General features: G+C 48.0%; 1 protein-coding gene across 4 annotated transcripts in view; it reads right to left on the bottom strand.

Moving 5' to 3' along the window:
* The window catches only part of ATP10A (ATPase phospholipid transporting 10A (putative)), a 188,381-nt gene that overhangs the window by 22,357 nt on the left and 151,354 nt on the right, over positions 1-14,670 (bottom strand). For all 4 annotated transcript variants that reach the window (XM_082618102.1, XM_082618100.1, XM_082618101.1 and 1 more), the window contains exons 10-13: positions 12,407-12,971; positions 6,757-6,860; positions 6,550-6,676; positions 1,653-1,837 (exon numbers count right to left, since the gene is read on the bottom strand). In XM_082618102.1, the coding sequence (XP_082474228.1) occupies positions 1,653-1,837; positions 6,550-6,676; positions 6,757-6,860; positions 12,407-12,971 (981 nt within the window). The remainder of the gene's footprint in view (positions 1-1,652; positions 1,838-6,549; positions 6,677-6,756; positions 6,861-12,406; positions 12,972-14,670) is intronic.

The following is a 14,670-nucleotide window of genomic DNA, read 5'->3' on the forward strand; positions in this document are numbered from 1 at the left end:
AAGAAGGTAGAAAAAGGAATGGAAGAACAAAAAACAGAGAATAATAAGAAAACAAAAGATAAAATAGTAGACTTGAATCCAAACATATTGATAATTATCATAAATGTAAATGACCTAAGCATACCAATTAAAAGGGACTGTCTGAATATATGAAAACATGACCTATCTACCAAAAAACCATAAACAAACAAAAAACCTCACCTCATTTCAAATGTAATGCTACAGGTAGGTTAAAAACTAAAGGATCAAACAAGGTTATGCCATGCAAACAGAAATCAAAATAGCTGGAGTAGCTATCTGGGGCCAGAGTAAATTATTTCAGCCTTTTCATATCATTCAGTCTCTGTGGCAACTACTCAAAACTGCCATTATAGCATGAAAACAGCCAAAGATTGTATATAAAAACATGGGGAAGGCTGTGTTCAAACTCTACAGAAGCAGGTGGTAGGTTGGATTTGACCCGTACGCCACAGTTTGCTGACCCCTATTATAGAAAAATTGAACCATACCATCTCTCAACTGGATCTAATTGATATACCAGCCAACAACATGGCAGAACACACATTCTTTTCATATGCATGTGAACATTCACCAAGACAGACCATACCCTGGGTCATTAAAAAAATTAATATGGAAGAATTAAAATCATAAAAAGCATATTCTATGACAATAATGGATAGAAATCAATAGGTTTCAAATAGAAATCAGTAACAGAAAGAAAATAGGAACACTCCAAACACTTGGAAATTAAACAAAACACTGCCTATTTTAAAACATTTAAAAACCCACAGGACAGCATGGTATTGGTGAAGGGACAGACACACAGATCAATGGAACAGAATAGAAAGTCTAGAAATAGACCCACACAAATAGGACCAACTGATTTTCAACAAAGGTGTAAAGACAATTTAGTGGAAGAAAGACTGTCCACAAACGGTGCCTGAATAATGCAGAAAAATGCAGTTTGATGTAAACCTCACACCTTAGACAAAATTCTACACAAAAAAGATTGTGTTTAAAGCTGAGATGCTAAACTATAAAAGTTTTAGAAGAAAATAAAGGAGAAATCCTTGTGATTAGGCACATCTTAAGTGTGACACCTACAGCATGATCCATAAAAGTTAGACTTTGTCATCTGCTGGAGGAGATGTTCCAAGGGAGAGTCAGTCACTTGAGGAATCAGAGCCCCGGCCAGGGCCTATGGGAAGAGATCCACCCTCCACACTTGGGGATTTCAGTCGATAGATGTGACAAATGAAAACCCACATGCCACTGGGGCATCTGTGAGACAACACATGCCATCCTGAGGACACCAACGCAGAATGGACCACTGCCCTGGCTCCATGTGACCTCACGAAAAACACTCTCTGATACTGCTGGCTGGAAAGTATCTCAGGAAAAAGCGGGTTGAACTTTGCATTATAAAGCCCAGATGTGCGTTCCTAAGAAATCCCAGCAAATCCACATCTTCCAAGACTATGACAAGCACGTTCCGAGTGCCAGAAACACAACACAGGTGCAAACAGAGCAGAGGGCAAAGGCCCGCCTCACAGCGGCTGCCAGAAATGGAAGGTGTTCTTTCCTGCTCTGCTCTGGGGCTGGTGGGGTGTGAGGCTGCCCAGGCAGAGCGGGTCTCCCCAACATCCACCCACCTGGGATTCGGCATTCAGGGTGATGACTTCCTCGTCGTGGTCCAGCAGTTTGCAGGCGTAAGCAATGTTAATGGCTGTTTCCTGTTTGTCACCGGTGAGAACCCAAATCTGCAGGCCTGCTTGACGCAATTTAGCAATGGTTTCAGGGACTCCGTCCTGCAGGCGGTCTTCAATCCCAGTGGCACCTGGTCAAAGGTACAACAGTGTGGGTAAGCCCCCTGCTCATGGGCCCCGACCCTGACCGGCATGAATGCCTCACTCCAACACAGCAGAGATGCTGGCCCCACCCTGCAGACTGGGCCCTGCTGTGGTCCATCTTATCTGGAAGCACCCGGGTGATTCCTCATTCAGGACATGGGGGCACCTTCACTAGCTCTCGATTCCACACAGTAGGAATACCTGGGAGGCACTGAACATAATTCTCTGGACGTACAACAGAGCACCTCCAATGCTTTCTAACATGCAGACAACCTTTTTTTTTTTTTTTTGCGGTACGCGGGCCTCTCACTGTTGCGGTCTTTCCCCTTGCGGAGCACAGGCTCCGGATGCACAGGCTCCGGATGCACAGGCTCAGCGGCCATGGCTCACGGGCCCAGCCGCTCCGCGGCATGTGGGATCTTCCCGGACCGGGGCACAAACCCGTGTCCCCTGCATTGGCAGGCGGACTCTCAACCACTGCGCCACCAGGGAAGCCCCATGCAGACAACTTTTAACTTTACAGATAGCTTGGAAACAAAGCTTGTGGGGAGATGGTGGGAGTGACCATATTCTGAGGGATGAAAGTTTTAAAACTTATGCATCCTAGGGCTGTTTTCCCCTCCATTTCCAACTTGGTGAGATGGTCTCACCTTCCTTCTAGAAGTGCAGCATTGCCTGAGGCCTCCTTGTCAGCCTGTCTTTCTCTTTTATGCACGCTGCTCCCTGTGCTGGGATGCTGTCATAGACTGAATGTTTGTGTCCCCCCTAAAAAGTCATAGGTTGATGCCCTAATCCCCAACGTAATGGCATTAGGAGGTGGGGCCTTTGAGAGGTGATTAGGTCATGAGAGTGGAGCCCTCATGAATGGGATTTGTGTCCTCACAGCAAAAGACACAAGGGAGATGACTTCTATCCACTGTGCGAGGATGCAGAAGGAAGGCAGCCGTCTGCAAACCAGGAAGACAGCCCTTATCAGGAACCAAACTGGCCAGCACTTTGACCTGAGACTTCCAGCTTCCAGAACTGTTGAGAAATAAATGTCTGCTGTTTAAGCCACGTTGTCTATGGAAGTTTTGTTCAAGTAGCCTGAAATGACTAAGATAGACGCCATTTCCTTTTCTCTGCCTTGAATGGGTAAGATGGCAGGTGCGGGGAGGAAGGAGTCAAGGTAGAACACATGTACAAAAAGGGCACATTTCTTAAGTATATGCTTTGATACACTTTCACAAATCACACAGCTGTGTTGTCAGCCCTGAGCTCACGAAACAGGGTCACTAACTCCCCAGAAGCCCCCCTCAGGGGCAAGTGGTTGTCTTCTCTCTTCCATCTCATGCAGCCTGTGTGGGGTGTTGGACCTGGGCCTACACCACACTTGATGAATGTACCAGAAGGCTAAGTGGTAACTTGGGAAGGACCCAGAAAGGAGGAGGGGACATTGCACCCAAGATTTCCTCTGCTCTGAACCATTAAGTCCTCCCAGGAAGGAGCAGGCAGGGGTGTGGGGTTCAAGGTCTGCTTAGGAATGGAACCACTTTATGCTGCTTGCTCATGGTGAGCATGACCCTGACCACCCTCCTGGCCCCTCTCCCCTTCCCCAGCTCTGTGGCTCTAGCATTAGAATAGAGTGTGCATCTCTGGCTCCTTATCTTCACCATCCAACAGTCGACATCTCTCAGTGCATCCTAAGTGTCACTTCTGCTAGAATATATTCCCTGATGTGGGGGAAAGAGGAAGGGATGATCTTGCCACCTCTGCATGTTCATAGTGTCTTATTCATACTTAATAATAATGATTGTGGAAGAATCATAACCATGGCTAACCTTGATGGATTCCTATATACCAGAGAAAGTTTTCACAGCTTCCCTAAGATGTAAGAACTACAATGATCCCCACAACACACGTGTGGAAAGCAGGGTAGGGAAGTGAGTTAGCCAGGGAAGGGCCAGCATTCCCCTTACGGTATGTCTCTGATCCAAACCTCTGAGCCGCATGTCTGCTCTAGGATAGCACTTCCTATAATGCAGTGCTTTGTGTACAACTCAACCACTTCACTAGATGGGGATTTTCTGCAGAAAGACCTTCTATCTCCCATCCTTGTACTCTGGCCACTCAGCCAGGGCTCCTTGGCAAGTGTCCACCAAGAAAGAAAGCAAGGAAGACCTCGCAGATAAATTCCCATCCAGAAGAAGTCTGTCTCTTTTCTAGGAAAATCTAACACCTTGAAAACATACTCTCTTTATTTCAGGAGCTTATTGGCCAAAGTAATGGGCTCCTAATTGAGTCACTTGACTGCCCCTCACCTATATAAGGCACATGTTTGAATCAAACACAGGACATTAATGAACTTAGAAATATAGTTATGGAAAGCATGTCTGTCTCAGCGTGAACTATGGCTGAGAATAAAGAGGCAATCTGAGGAACAGTCCTTTTAAAATGATCTGGAAGCCTAGTATCTCCTTTCAGCTCTCCAAGGTAGCTTGTTTGTAATATAATTTATGTGACTTTGAATAAATGTCACCTTCTTTACAACCTGATCCTTGGGAGAACCTGGCGTCTTGAGTATCATAACCAGGGTAGTTAGTGGAGTTCAAGCTAGTGCCACCTTACTTCACTGCACTCAGATGTCAGGTAGCTTTCAATGGAGGGGAAAAATCTCACCAACTGGAAAGTTTCAGATGACATTTGGAGAAACCAGCAAGAACGCTGGGGAGAGTGAGCAGAATGTTGTCTTTTGAATTTAGGTTCTTGGCCAGAACATTATGGAAAAGAAAATTTCAAGAACACAGTGGGAAGGACAATCCTTGCCCTGTGGCTCTCTGATGTTACTTAATGTAAGAACCTAAATGAAAAGGTTTAAAAGGGGGTATTTGGTATGGGATATTAAACATATAAAAGCTGACTTCACATTTCTCAACTACAAATCAGAGGAGCTGGAGCACGGTGCCCATGGATGAAGCAGTGGTGAGCACTGAGGTGGGGGTTCTCCCGCTCTCCAGCTTGGCTTCATCATTTGAACCATAAACATTCCAGGTTGTAGGGGATGGTACATGTTTAAGAACTGGCTTGCAGGAGGAAGGCTGATTAGTGTGTTTGCCATTTCTGTGGTCCCAATCAGCAGAGAGTCTGTGCAGAAGATGCCAGCCAGGCCACACAGGTATGGAAGCAGTAACACGAGCTTCATCACCTTCACCGTGCAGCTACGTGGGGCTGGACCCAGTGCCTGCACCTTGCTCAGTGCTTTGCTGCATCCCCTCTGCTCACCCTCACAGAACTATTACCTCCACTTGGCAGATAAGGAAACTGGGATGCAAGTGCCCAGGCTCACAAGGCCAGTAAGCGGCAGAGCCAGGACTGGACAACTGAGCCAGGGCTCCAAGACTCTGAAAGAAGGAAAGAAAGGAGTACCTGCAAAGACAGGCAGAGGAGGGACAGCTCAGGGACTCATAGCTGTGTTCTCAAACAGTTAAGGTCTCATCCTGTGAAAAAGGGAAGAGATTTTATCTGCATTGCTCTAGAGGGTAGGACCAGTGACCCCTGGAAGAAGGTACCGGGAGGCGGATTTCACTCCATTCAAGACTTTAGAGCTTGGTGGGAGGAGAGCTGTCCCAGGGGAGAACACCCTGCAGAGAGGGGGGCCATGATAATCAGCGGACCCCCTCCCATCCCACGGGTCTATCAACAGTGTCTTTGGGAGAAGCACGTTCCAGATGTGAACAGTCCTAGTTCAGGAAATCAAAACCTGGCAATCTAGAGGAGGCACAGACATTTTCCAAGTGTTTCATTTAATTCACCTCCTGAGTACCGCTCAGGATGCCTCTGGGCCTCTGGATCTTCGGGCTTTTTTGAATAGTGCATGGCCTCGTATAGGACACCGTAGGCGAAATAGAATATTGCATAAAGTATGTATATGTAGTGCTCTTAAATATCTGAATAGCTAGCTATTCTATTAGATATAAGTATGTAGATACAGAGATATACCAACGCCTCTGCCTAGGAAGGGCGCCAAATGAATTACGGCCTTTCTTGTTGAAAGATGAACCCCCATATCTTCATGCCCCAAGAGTATCATTATCTGACCACCGGCACCATGAGATGGGGAGTGTGTATACACAGCACTGCCACAACCAGCTCCTGGTGAGAGCACAGAGAGCATGTACACAAAGATCCAGCTAATTTAATACATACATTAATAAATATTTTAAATAATAAATACTTTTAAAAATACTAACATGAACTCAGTAGCAAATACGGGCATAATTTGGTAAAAATGAGCCCCCTTTTTTTTCACCCAAATCAAATCTGTGAAATATTTACTAGATGTAAAGTGCAGCCCTGTCAAGTCCAACGGTTTCTGTTTGTTTCCTGGGACTGGGGGATCCTTTAACACATCAGTTGTTAAGAAGCCTTGCTCCTCATCTCTATTTTTGGTGGGAAAGCACGGTTTCAGGGGAAGCAAGTCGGGCGCTGTCGTGGTGCCTGGCAGGTGGCACATAGAATGCCCCAGAAACGAGCCACAGGGAGAACGTTCAATCGAGCACAGCCTTGCCTGGGGGCCGCGCTAGCGTCAGGCCAGAGGGGTCCTTAATCAAGCCTAGCGTGTGCAGAGCTGCCACTGACTAGAGCCAGGGCACCTCTCCATCCAGGATGCTGCAAACTCCACCCGGCTCCGCAGCACCCGCCCGCTGGAGAGCGTAATTACCCAACAGATGCAGATTCCTCTCCAGGCGAATGGCAGACTGAAACAGGAGCTCCTCGCGGTTGTCCAGGGCGGATTCCGCTTCCAAGTGGCTCTGCAGCCAACAGGCATACTCTTCCTTACTCAGAACCTGGGTGAGAACCGCTGATGAGCGCCCAGGCCGAGCCCCGTGGCCGGCCCCGCCCCTTCCGCGAAGCCACGCCTACTCACCCTCTTGGCGATGCACAAGGTGCGCAGGCCCTCCACCGCGTACAGGTTGAGGTAGTTCTGAGTCTTGCTCCGGATCTTCTTTTGATGCCTTCCTCTGGCGTCATCTAAGTTGGAGTAAGAGCAGAAACAAGGATGAGTGAGAACAACAGAGCCCAGTGAAATGGCCTGGACTCCCAGGACACCTGGCCCATTGAAATGAGTCTGCATATATGCAGTTTCTGCAGCTGAGAGCTCAGCGCCATCAGAGGTTCTAGCTGGGTACTCTTCTCACCCAGGGAGAGAAAACAGCCACATTTTCAGGTCTCTAAAGTAATCACACTCAGAGAGCCAGAAAGTAGGATGATGGCTGCCAGGGGCTGGGGGGAGGGGAGAAAGACGTTGTACAGAGCTTCAGTTTTGCAAGATGAAAATTTCTGGAGATCTGCTTCACACCAATGTGAATATACTCAACACTACTGAACTGTACACTTAAAACTGGTTAAGATGGTAAATTTATATTGTTTTTTTTAAACACACACACGCGTGCGTGCACACACGCACACACACACACAACTAAGAAATTAGCTATCAGCTAGTAAGATTTTTCCAAACATCCACCCTTTTCTGTTTTCTGTAGACCCAGATGTGGAACAGACTTGCTGTTTATTACCAGACTGCAGAAGTGCTGACTCTGAGCCTCACCACTGTGGAATCCATGGCAAAGTGACACACACCTTCTTAACTCCACCGTGTTCTTGGGTCAATAATTGTTAGTGAGAAGACAGAAGGCACTTTAGTTTTCGTGTGATAAAAGTATGTTAGGAGTGAATGTGTTTCAGATCCAGTGAGGACGACGTGGCCCTCCCCATTCTGCCTCACTGTAGCTGCCTGCAATTGGAATGCTAGCAGGAATTTTGTTGCAATTCATTAAGCAGGAATGTCACAGGCGCCCTGTCACATCACTGTGATTTACTCCAACAGCCTCCAGAAAGGGCGCCCAGAAAACATCTGCACCAGTAGATTTAGCCCCCCTCTTGCTTCGTTACTTGTCAATAGTATACATGTTCAATATAAAACTTAAAGCAAAAGTTAGATGTTATCTTTAAAAGAATCTCATAATATTTTTGACTATTTCTAATATCCCTTGTTGAAATGAGAATCTCACATAAACAAAACCTCATTAAGAGTGATCTGGCATCTTTTTGTCCAGGAGGTGGGTGTAAATGGAGGCACATAAACTTCCCGTTTAGGAAAAGTCATACTTAATAGAAAGTGCAGTTTCTATCCTCCTACACCAGTAATGTTGCCAGACAGAATATAAGATGCCCAAATACCCAGAGAAAACTATAATTCGAAAAGATACATGCACCCCAGTGTTCACTGTAGCACCATTCACAATAGCCAAGATATGGAAGCAACCTAAGTGTCCATCGACAGAGGAATGGATGAAGAAGCTGTGGTACATATGTACACAATGGAATACTATTCAGCCATAAAAAAGAAATAATGCCATTTGCAGCAACATGAACGGACCTAGAGATTATCGTACTAAGTGAAATAAGTTGGACAGAGAAAGACAAATACCATATGGTATCACATATATGGAAACTAAAATATGGCACAAGTGAACTTATCCATGAAACAGAAAGAGACTCACAGAGAGAGAACAGATTTGTGGTTGCCAAGGAGGTGAGGGGTAGAGGAGGTATGGATTGGGTGTTTTGGGACTAGCAGATGCAAAGATATATAGAATGGATAAATAACAAGGTCCTACTGTATAGCACAGGGAACTATAACAAGCACTTTACTGTGCATCAGAAATTAACAGAACATTGTAAATCAACTATACATCAATAAAATAAATTTTTTAACCTTCCAAAAAAAAAAAAAAAAAAAAAAAAGATAAGATGCCCTAATAGCACACAGGACATACTTTTACTAAAAACATTATTTGTCGTTTATCTGAGATTAAATTTTAACTAGACATTCAATATATTTTCTTTGCTAAATCTGGCAACCCTACTTACCAGTGGTGAGGCCCCTGGTCTGGGGAAGGCTGTCTACTAACCAGGTCAGCTCCTTGACACACGAAACACTCTTAATCTTCTAGATCTGTGCTCTTCATGGAGAAGACAGTGCCCCCAACAGACCGAAGATTGGTCCCTCAGAGGCAAAAAATCTTATTGTGCCTAAAGCACAGATACATGTCCAGCACATAAACAAATATACAGCATATCTGTGGCATTGAAATGTCATGGAAGGGCCATTAGAAAAAAAATATCTGAAAAGACTCCTTAAGGGGGCAATAATGAAAAAAAGAGAGGGAGAGTTGGGAAACACTGCCCTAGATTATTGTGCTTCAGGAATTTAAATTTCCTGAAAAGATGACACTGAAAGTCATCTTAATTTTGACTACCATTTACTCCTGGTATTGTGATAACATTATTCCAGATTCTGACTGTTCTTTGAGCAAAGACATGTCTAGCTGAGGAACTCTGGAATTAACACTAATAAAGTACTTGAGTTGTCCAGAGGGGGAGGGGAAGGTTGCATTCCAGGGCAGGAGCAGGGTGCAGGGGCTGTGATGCTGCCCTTAACCACACTGGTCCAAACAAAACTAATGAGTGAGAGAAGGCAGTGTGGGCCACTGGGGACCCAGGGTGCCCTGGACAAGGGTGCGGTCACAGACCACACTGACGTGTTTCTGTGCGGGACGGAGCCCACCCAGCCCAGCAGGGAGAGAAGCCGTGACCGCCACATCTTGCCCATCCCTCCCCCTCTATCCTTGCCCTTGGAGGAGGGTGGAGCCATCACAACTTTTGTGTCTTAAAGACCACACAGGGACTTCCCTTGTGGCGCAGTGGTTGAGAATCCACATGCCAGTGCAGGGGACACAGGTTCGAGCCCTGGCCTGGGAAGATCCCACATGCCGCGGAGCAACTAAGCCCGTGCACCGCAACTACTGAGCCTGCACTCTGGAGCCCACGAGCCACAACTACTGAGCCCACGTGCCACAACTACTGAAGGTTGTGTGCCTGGAGTCCGTGCTCCACAATGGGAGAAGCCACCGCAATGAGAGGCCTGCACACCACAACGAAGAGTAGACCCTGCTCACCACAACTAGGGAAAGCCCGCGCGCAGCAACGAAGACCCAATGAAGGAAGGAAGGAAGGAAGGAAGGGAATCCACACAGAGTGGCACTGGACTGAACCTCAGGCAAGTGAATCTTAAGGAAAAGAAACCAGAGAGAAGGGAAAGGGACCCAGCTTATGCTTTATTCCTATAACACACCAAGCACTGCTAGGAGCTTGGACAGGGGCTTCTTGTGAGGTCAGAAGCCTGATTTCCTTTGTACAGATGGGAAGCTGAGGCACAGGAGGAGTGACTTGTCCAGGGTGACCCCAGCCCATAAATGTAGACTTGGGATTTGAACCGAGGTCTGTAAGGTAATGGGTGGGGTAGAGTCCCTGCTTTCTACTTGATCCCATACAACCTAGTGGCAGGGCAGGGAAGACACAGCCACGTCCTAAAACTACAACACATTCCCCATCCACCATCAGCTTAGCCTTCTCGTGCCCTTTTTGGTAAAAGTGTTGTGAACTCTTTGAAGAAAGATGTTGGACACTCATGTGCCCCCCTCACTTTATTGCCTGCGCACAGGTAGAGCAGCTTGGCCATCTGCAAGCCTGCTCTTCTCCGTACCCTGCCCACCCCACCTCCAAAGTGAAAGTTGAATGATTCATGTACAATGTCAGGGTGTCACTGGTGGATAACTTCAAGATTACCCCAGAGCCATCCCCTTTCTTGGGAAACCACTGGGGGCTCTGAACATCCTGAATCTTAAATTGCCTGGTGTCTACATGTAGCTCTGACCGATTCAAACTTATTTGAAGTGCACACTGCTTGGAAATTCCCAGAGCAAGGCGGAGATCTACACAAACTGCTTATTTTTAAGGTGCCCCCTTCAATGTCACGGTTTGGGCAATGTTGTGCTTTGAACCTGTCTGTTCCATGGCTTTGTTCTTTCTCACCTGTAGTTAATTCCTCCCAGGACCAGGTGGAGGGGTCTGGGAAGCTCCCCAGCTTGCACAAGGGCTCCCTTCACCCCTTGACCTTGAAGCTGACTCTGAGTGATAGAAGTTTTGTTTGTGCTTTGTCTAGAAATTTGAGGCTTTCTACTCATTTTTAAAAGTGCACTGCCAGCCAAGTACAAGCGTGCCCACTGCTGCAGCCTTCTCGGTTGCTCTTGTGTCCCTTGCACAGCTCAGCAGGCTCCCTGCCCTCTCTCTGGGGTGGGAGTAAGCCTCTCTTGCCATCCCATCCCACCCTTGCTTGCTAGAGCTGGTCCAGTCTTTTCACCTTATCCATGACCCACTGTATGTAGTAAAGTCTGAAACACAGCAGTCCATTAAACTATCTTTAGTACAAGGCTGTGGAATAGGACAAAGGTGATATTTTTGCAGTAGAATAAAATCTGCTCAGATAATTGCCATACCAATCTGTTTTTCTTTTGCGTGGATGCAAAATCGAATTTCAGAATGAAGGAGGCTCTTGGAATGCAAAATCAGCCTGTAAATTGGATTCTACGTCCACCCTAGAACCAACACACGGGTGGGAAGGCAAACCCTGCCCTGGAGTAGGTCACCCTCAAGAAAGGCCATGCAAACTGCTTTCAAAGACGCATTTGCAATTCACTCAGCTGCCTTTGGGAGGCGATAGCTCTGTGACAGGAAAACGGATTCGTCTGCAGAGATTCACCAGTGCACTTTCCCTTAACTAGAGCTGGAGTCCTGTTCTGAGGCACTGAGATCATGGCGAGAGGACTATGGGAAGCAAAGTGGTAACCCCTAGCTCCGTTCCAGAGCCCCAGAAGAGCATATCCAGCGTAAGGGTTTCCCACAGGTGGTACCCAGAGCTGTTTCCAGGATATAGGAGAGAAGGAGGCTGTGGGGGTCAGGCAGTGGTCCCTCTCCCATCTGCCATCTGCCATCCACCCCACTTCTCCCCACTGAAGGTCAGATGTGACCTCTTTTTGTCCTCTGGGCGCAGAGGGGAGGGTGACTAGGTTTACTAGTAGGGACCCAGGCCCTCCCCCTTCCAAGTCCCAGAAGCATTTGTATCTGGAAAGAGGTACAAGCCCTTCTGCTAAACAAAGTTTCACCCTCTACACCAGTGGTATATGAACCCCTCTTTTTCAACCCGAAAGTTACATGGAAGTCAAGTGCAAAAGAGACCAAGACAGAGGTTCTTGGCTGTAAGATGGCCAGAGGCCAGCAGCCCCCACTACCTGGGCCCTGAGAACACTCCACAAATGGGCTAAAAACCATGGCTTGGGCCTCACAGGTGCCCAAGGTCCAAGCAATCATAGGGCAGAAAGGAACCTTCCGGGACTTCTAATCTAAAAGCTCTTAATCTGCATTGCCCAGATTTAAACCTGATGCTAGGCCTCACCCCCATTAATCCCCAACCCCATTCTTCTGAGGTGGGTTCAGGCACTGAAGCCCTCCATCCACTGGGCCCTCCCCCCAATTCTAGTCCAAACCCTTCAGAGGAGGAAAAGGCCACCCAGAGAGGCAAAGCTCCGCGAGGCAAAGCTCCACTGGAGGGAGGGGCTGGTTTCTCAGGACTGCTCCCTGCAGCGGGGAGCTGCTAGCGGAGGGGAGCAGGGTACCTGTGGAGCAGGGAAGCAGGAGGTCCATGACCACCGAGTCGGCCCCCTTGGTGTAGACGTTGATCTCGTCCGTGAGTGGGTGCCGGATCACCACCGACATCCTCTTGCGGATGGAGTCGAAGCCCAGCGTGTGCAGGAGCTCGAAGGTGAGCCTGCCCAGGTGGGGCAGCTCTACCGACACCTGGTCGTGCAGTCGGTCCACGAGCGCGCAGCTGTAGGCGCGGGCGGCGTAGACAAGAGCTGCCTCGTCGGGGCTCTCGGCCTCGTAGCGCAGCTCCCGCTCAGGCTCAGGCTCCTGCGCTGAGCACTCAGGTGCCCAGCCGTCCGCCCCGCTGCTGTAGCCGTTGCTGGCGAGGCCCGGGGCTGGTGGGCCCAGCCTCTCCTCCAGCCGGAACAGCGTGCCGTCGTTGGCCAGCGTGGACAAAAGGCTGGACTTGTGCGCCGACTTGTTGGTGGCCACGCTCCCAATGCTGCTGCAGCCCAAGGCCAGGCGGCTGGGCGTGAACCTCCGGAGGAAATCTTCTATCGTCTTCACTGGGGACTTCAGCTCGAAGCGCACCCTCACCTGCCAGGGAAGTAGTCGGAAGACAGGTTAGGTGTCTCCCAAGAGGCCTCACCCTGACTCCCTTAGGGCCGCCCTCCACTTCCCCAGGGGGGCCTGAATAAGGATTTCCCATTTCCCACTGAAAATTGCAACTAGAGTCAGCATTTCTTCCTTGAGACTATCCCTTGGCCTCTTCCTCTTCACCTCAACACAGGTTCTGCCATATTCACTCTTTCAGGATATGACTGTAGGGTAGCAACGACCAAGGCCCGGGATGGACTCAGGGCATTGGGTGGCCTGTGGTTCCCAAGGCTTTGGGACTGTCCCCTCACTGCAGTGGCCCGTGGCTTTACAGAAACTTCCCAGGAGTGGGCCTGCCACTGCCTGGCATGAACCCTGGCTTTTTTTTTTTTTTTCAATTAAAAAAACCATTTAACAAAAGACCAATTTATACATTCCTTTGAATTATGTCCATAAAAAACTTAAATTTACACAAAATTTCCCAAACCTAAAGAATCTTTCTAAACAAATGAAATACATAGGCAAATTCAGGCTCCAAATCCTTAAACAAATGTTTAAAAAAATCACAATAAATTGTACATTTTCTAACGAGGACTGAAAACAACAAAACGACATGTATACAATTGTTAAAGTTTCAAAAAGCTCAATATGGAGCAACAAAGCAACACTTTATTTAAATGAGTGCTGTATGCTAATGCTGATACAATATACCTATTTTAATTTTCTGCTAGATAATGGATTTAGAGCAAATGCTGAAACAATCAAACCATTGAATTACAGTTACCCCTTAATCTTTGCAATTTTGCCCATGGGTCTGAAGTTGTGAATTATAGTAAGAGCCTCCAGAAAAGTCAGGCATTTGGTAAAACAAGGCACATAGGACCAACTTTGATAAAGGTGCTTTTTCTTTGGTCTTCTACTGACTTTAAATATTGCTACATATCCAAGTGGGAGATTCGGGCAGCCATGCCAGAGCTCCTGCTAGCTCCAAACGCCCTTAAAGGTGGCACCCACCCATATGTGGGCACAGAAATGCATGCAGAGACACGTTCATGTGCAGTCTGAGGATTCTGCTCCCTACATGGAACTCACTCCATGTGTGACCATGGGCACACACCTCAGTCATGTCGGGGTCTCTCTCACTTATTCAGTAATTGCAACAATGCCTAGGTCAGTCAGGTAGGGTCTAACCTAGAAACCAGATGCCTCTTCAGGGAAGTATTCCAGAGGGACTGAACAGGGTGGAGGAAGAACCCAGAGACCAGATGAGGGATGCCGAGGAAGCAAAAGCCTGTGCAAAAGGAAGCAGCCTCCATCCAGGGCTGATGGCACAAGCCTGTAGTCTCTGAGTGGCAGAGCCCGTCCACCTGGGATCCACCAGGCCCACTGGGGCCTCCAAAGGCCGGTGGGGTATGAGCAAGAGCACAGGGGGGTCACACTGCTGCCAGATATGCTGCTGCCGCAGAGAGGGCGGGGGCCCCTTGTTCACCCTCCATCACACCAATGGCTTCACCAGCAGAACCTGCTGGAGGGGCCCAGGAGGAGGGGAAGGCGTCTGGGAGAGTGGGGGGTCAGGGGACAGGCCTACAGTGTGCATCAGCCCTAGAACACCTTCATTTGTATCCATTTACAGTTGCCTAGCTGCATGACGCACAGCCATGCCTAGGTGCACCCCACCCCCTGTAACACCACCTGGTCC

The sequence above is a fragment of the Mesoplodon mirus genome (genome assembly GCF_964341445.2).
Source record: "Mesoplodon mirus genome assembly, chromosome: 4".
In the NCBI taxonomy this organism is placed as follows: Eukaryota; Metazoa; Chordata; class Mammalia; order Artiodactyla; family Ziphiidae; genus Mesoplodon; species Mesoplodon mirus.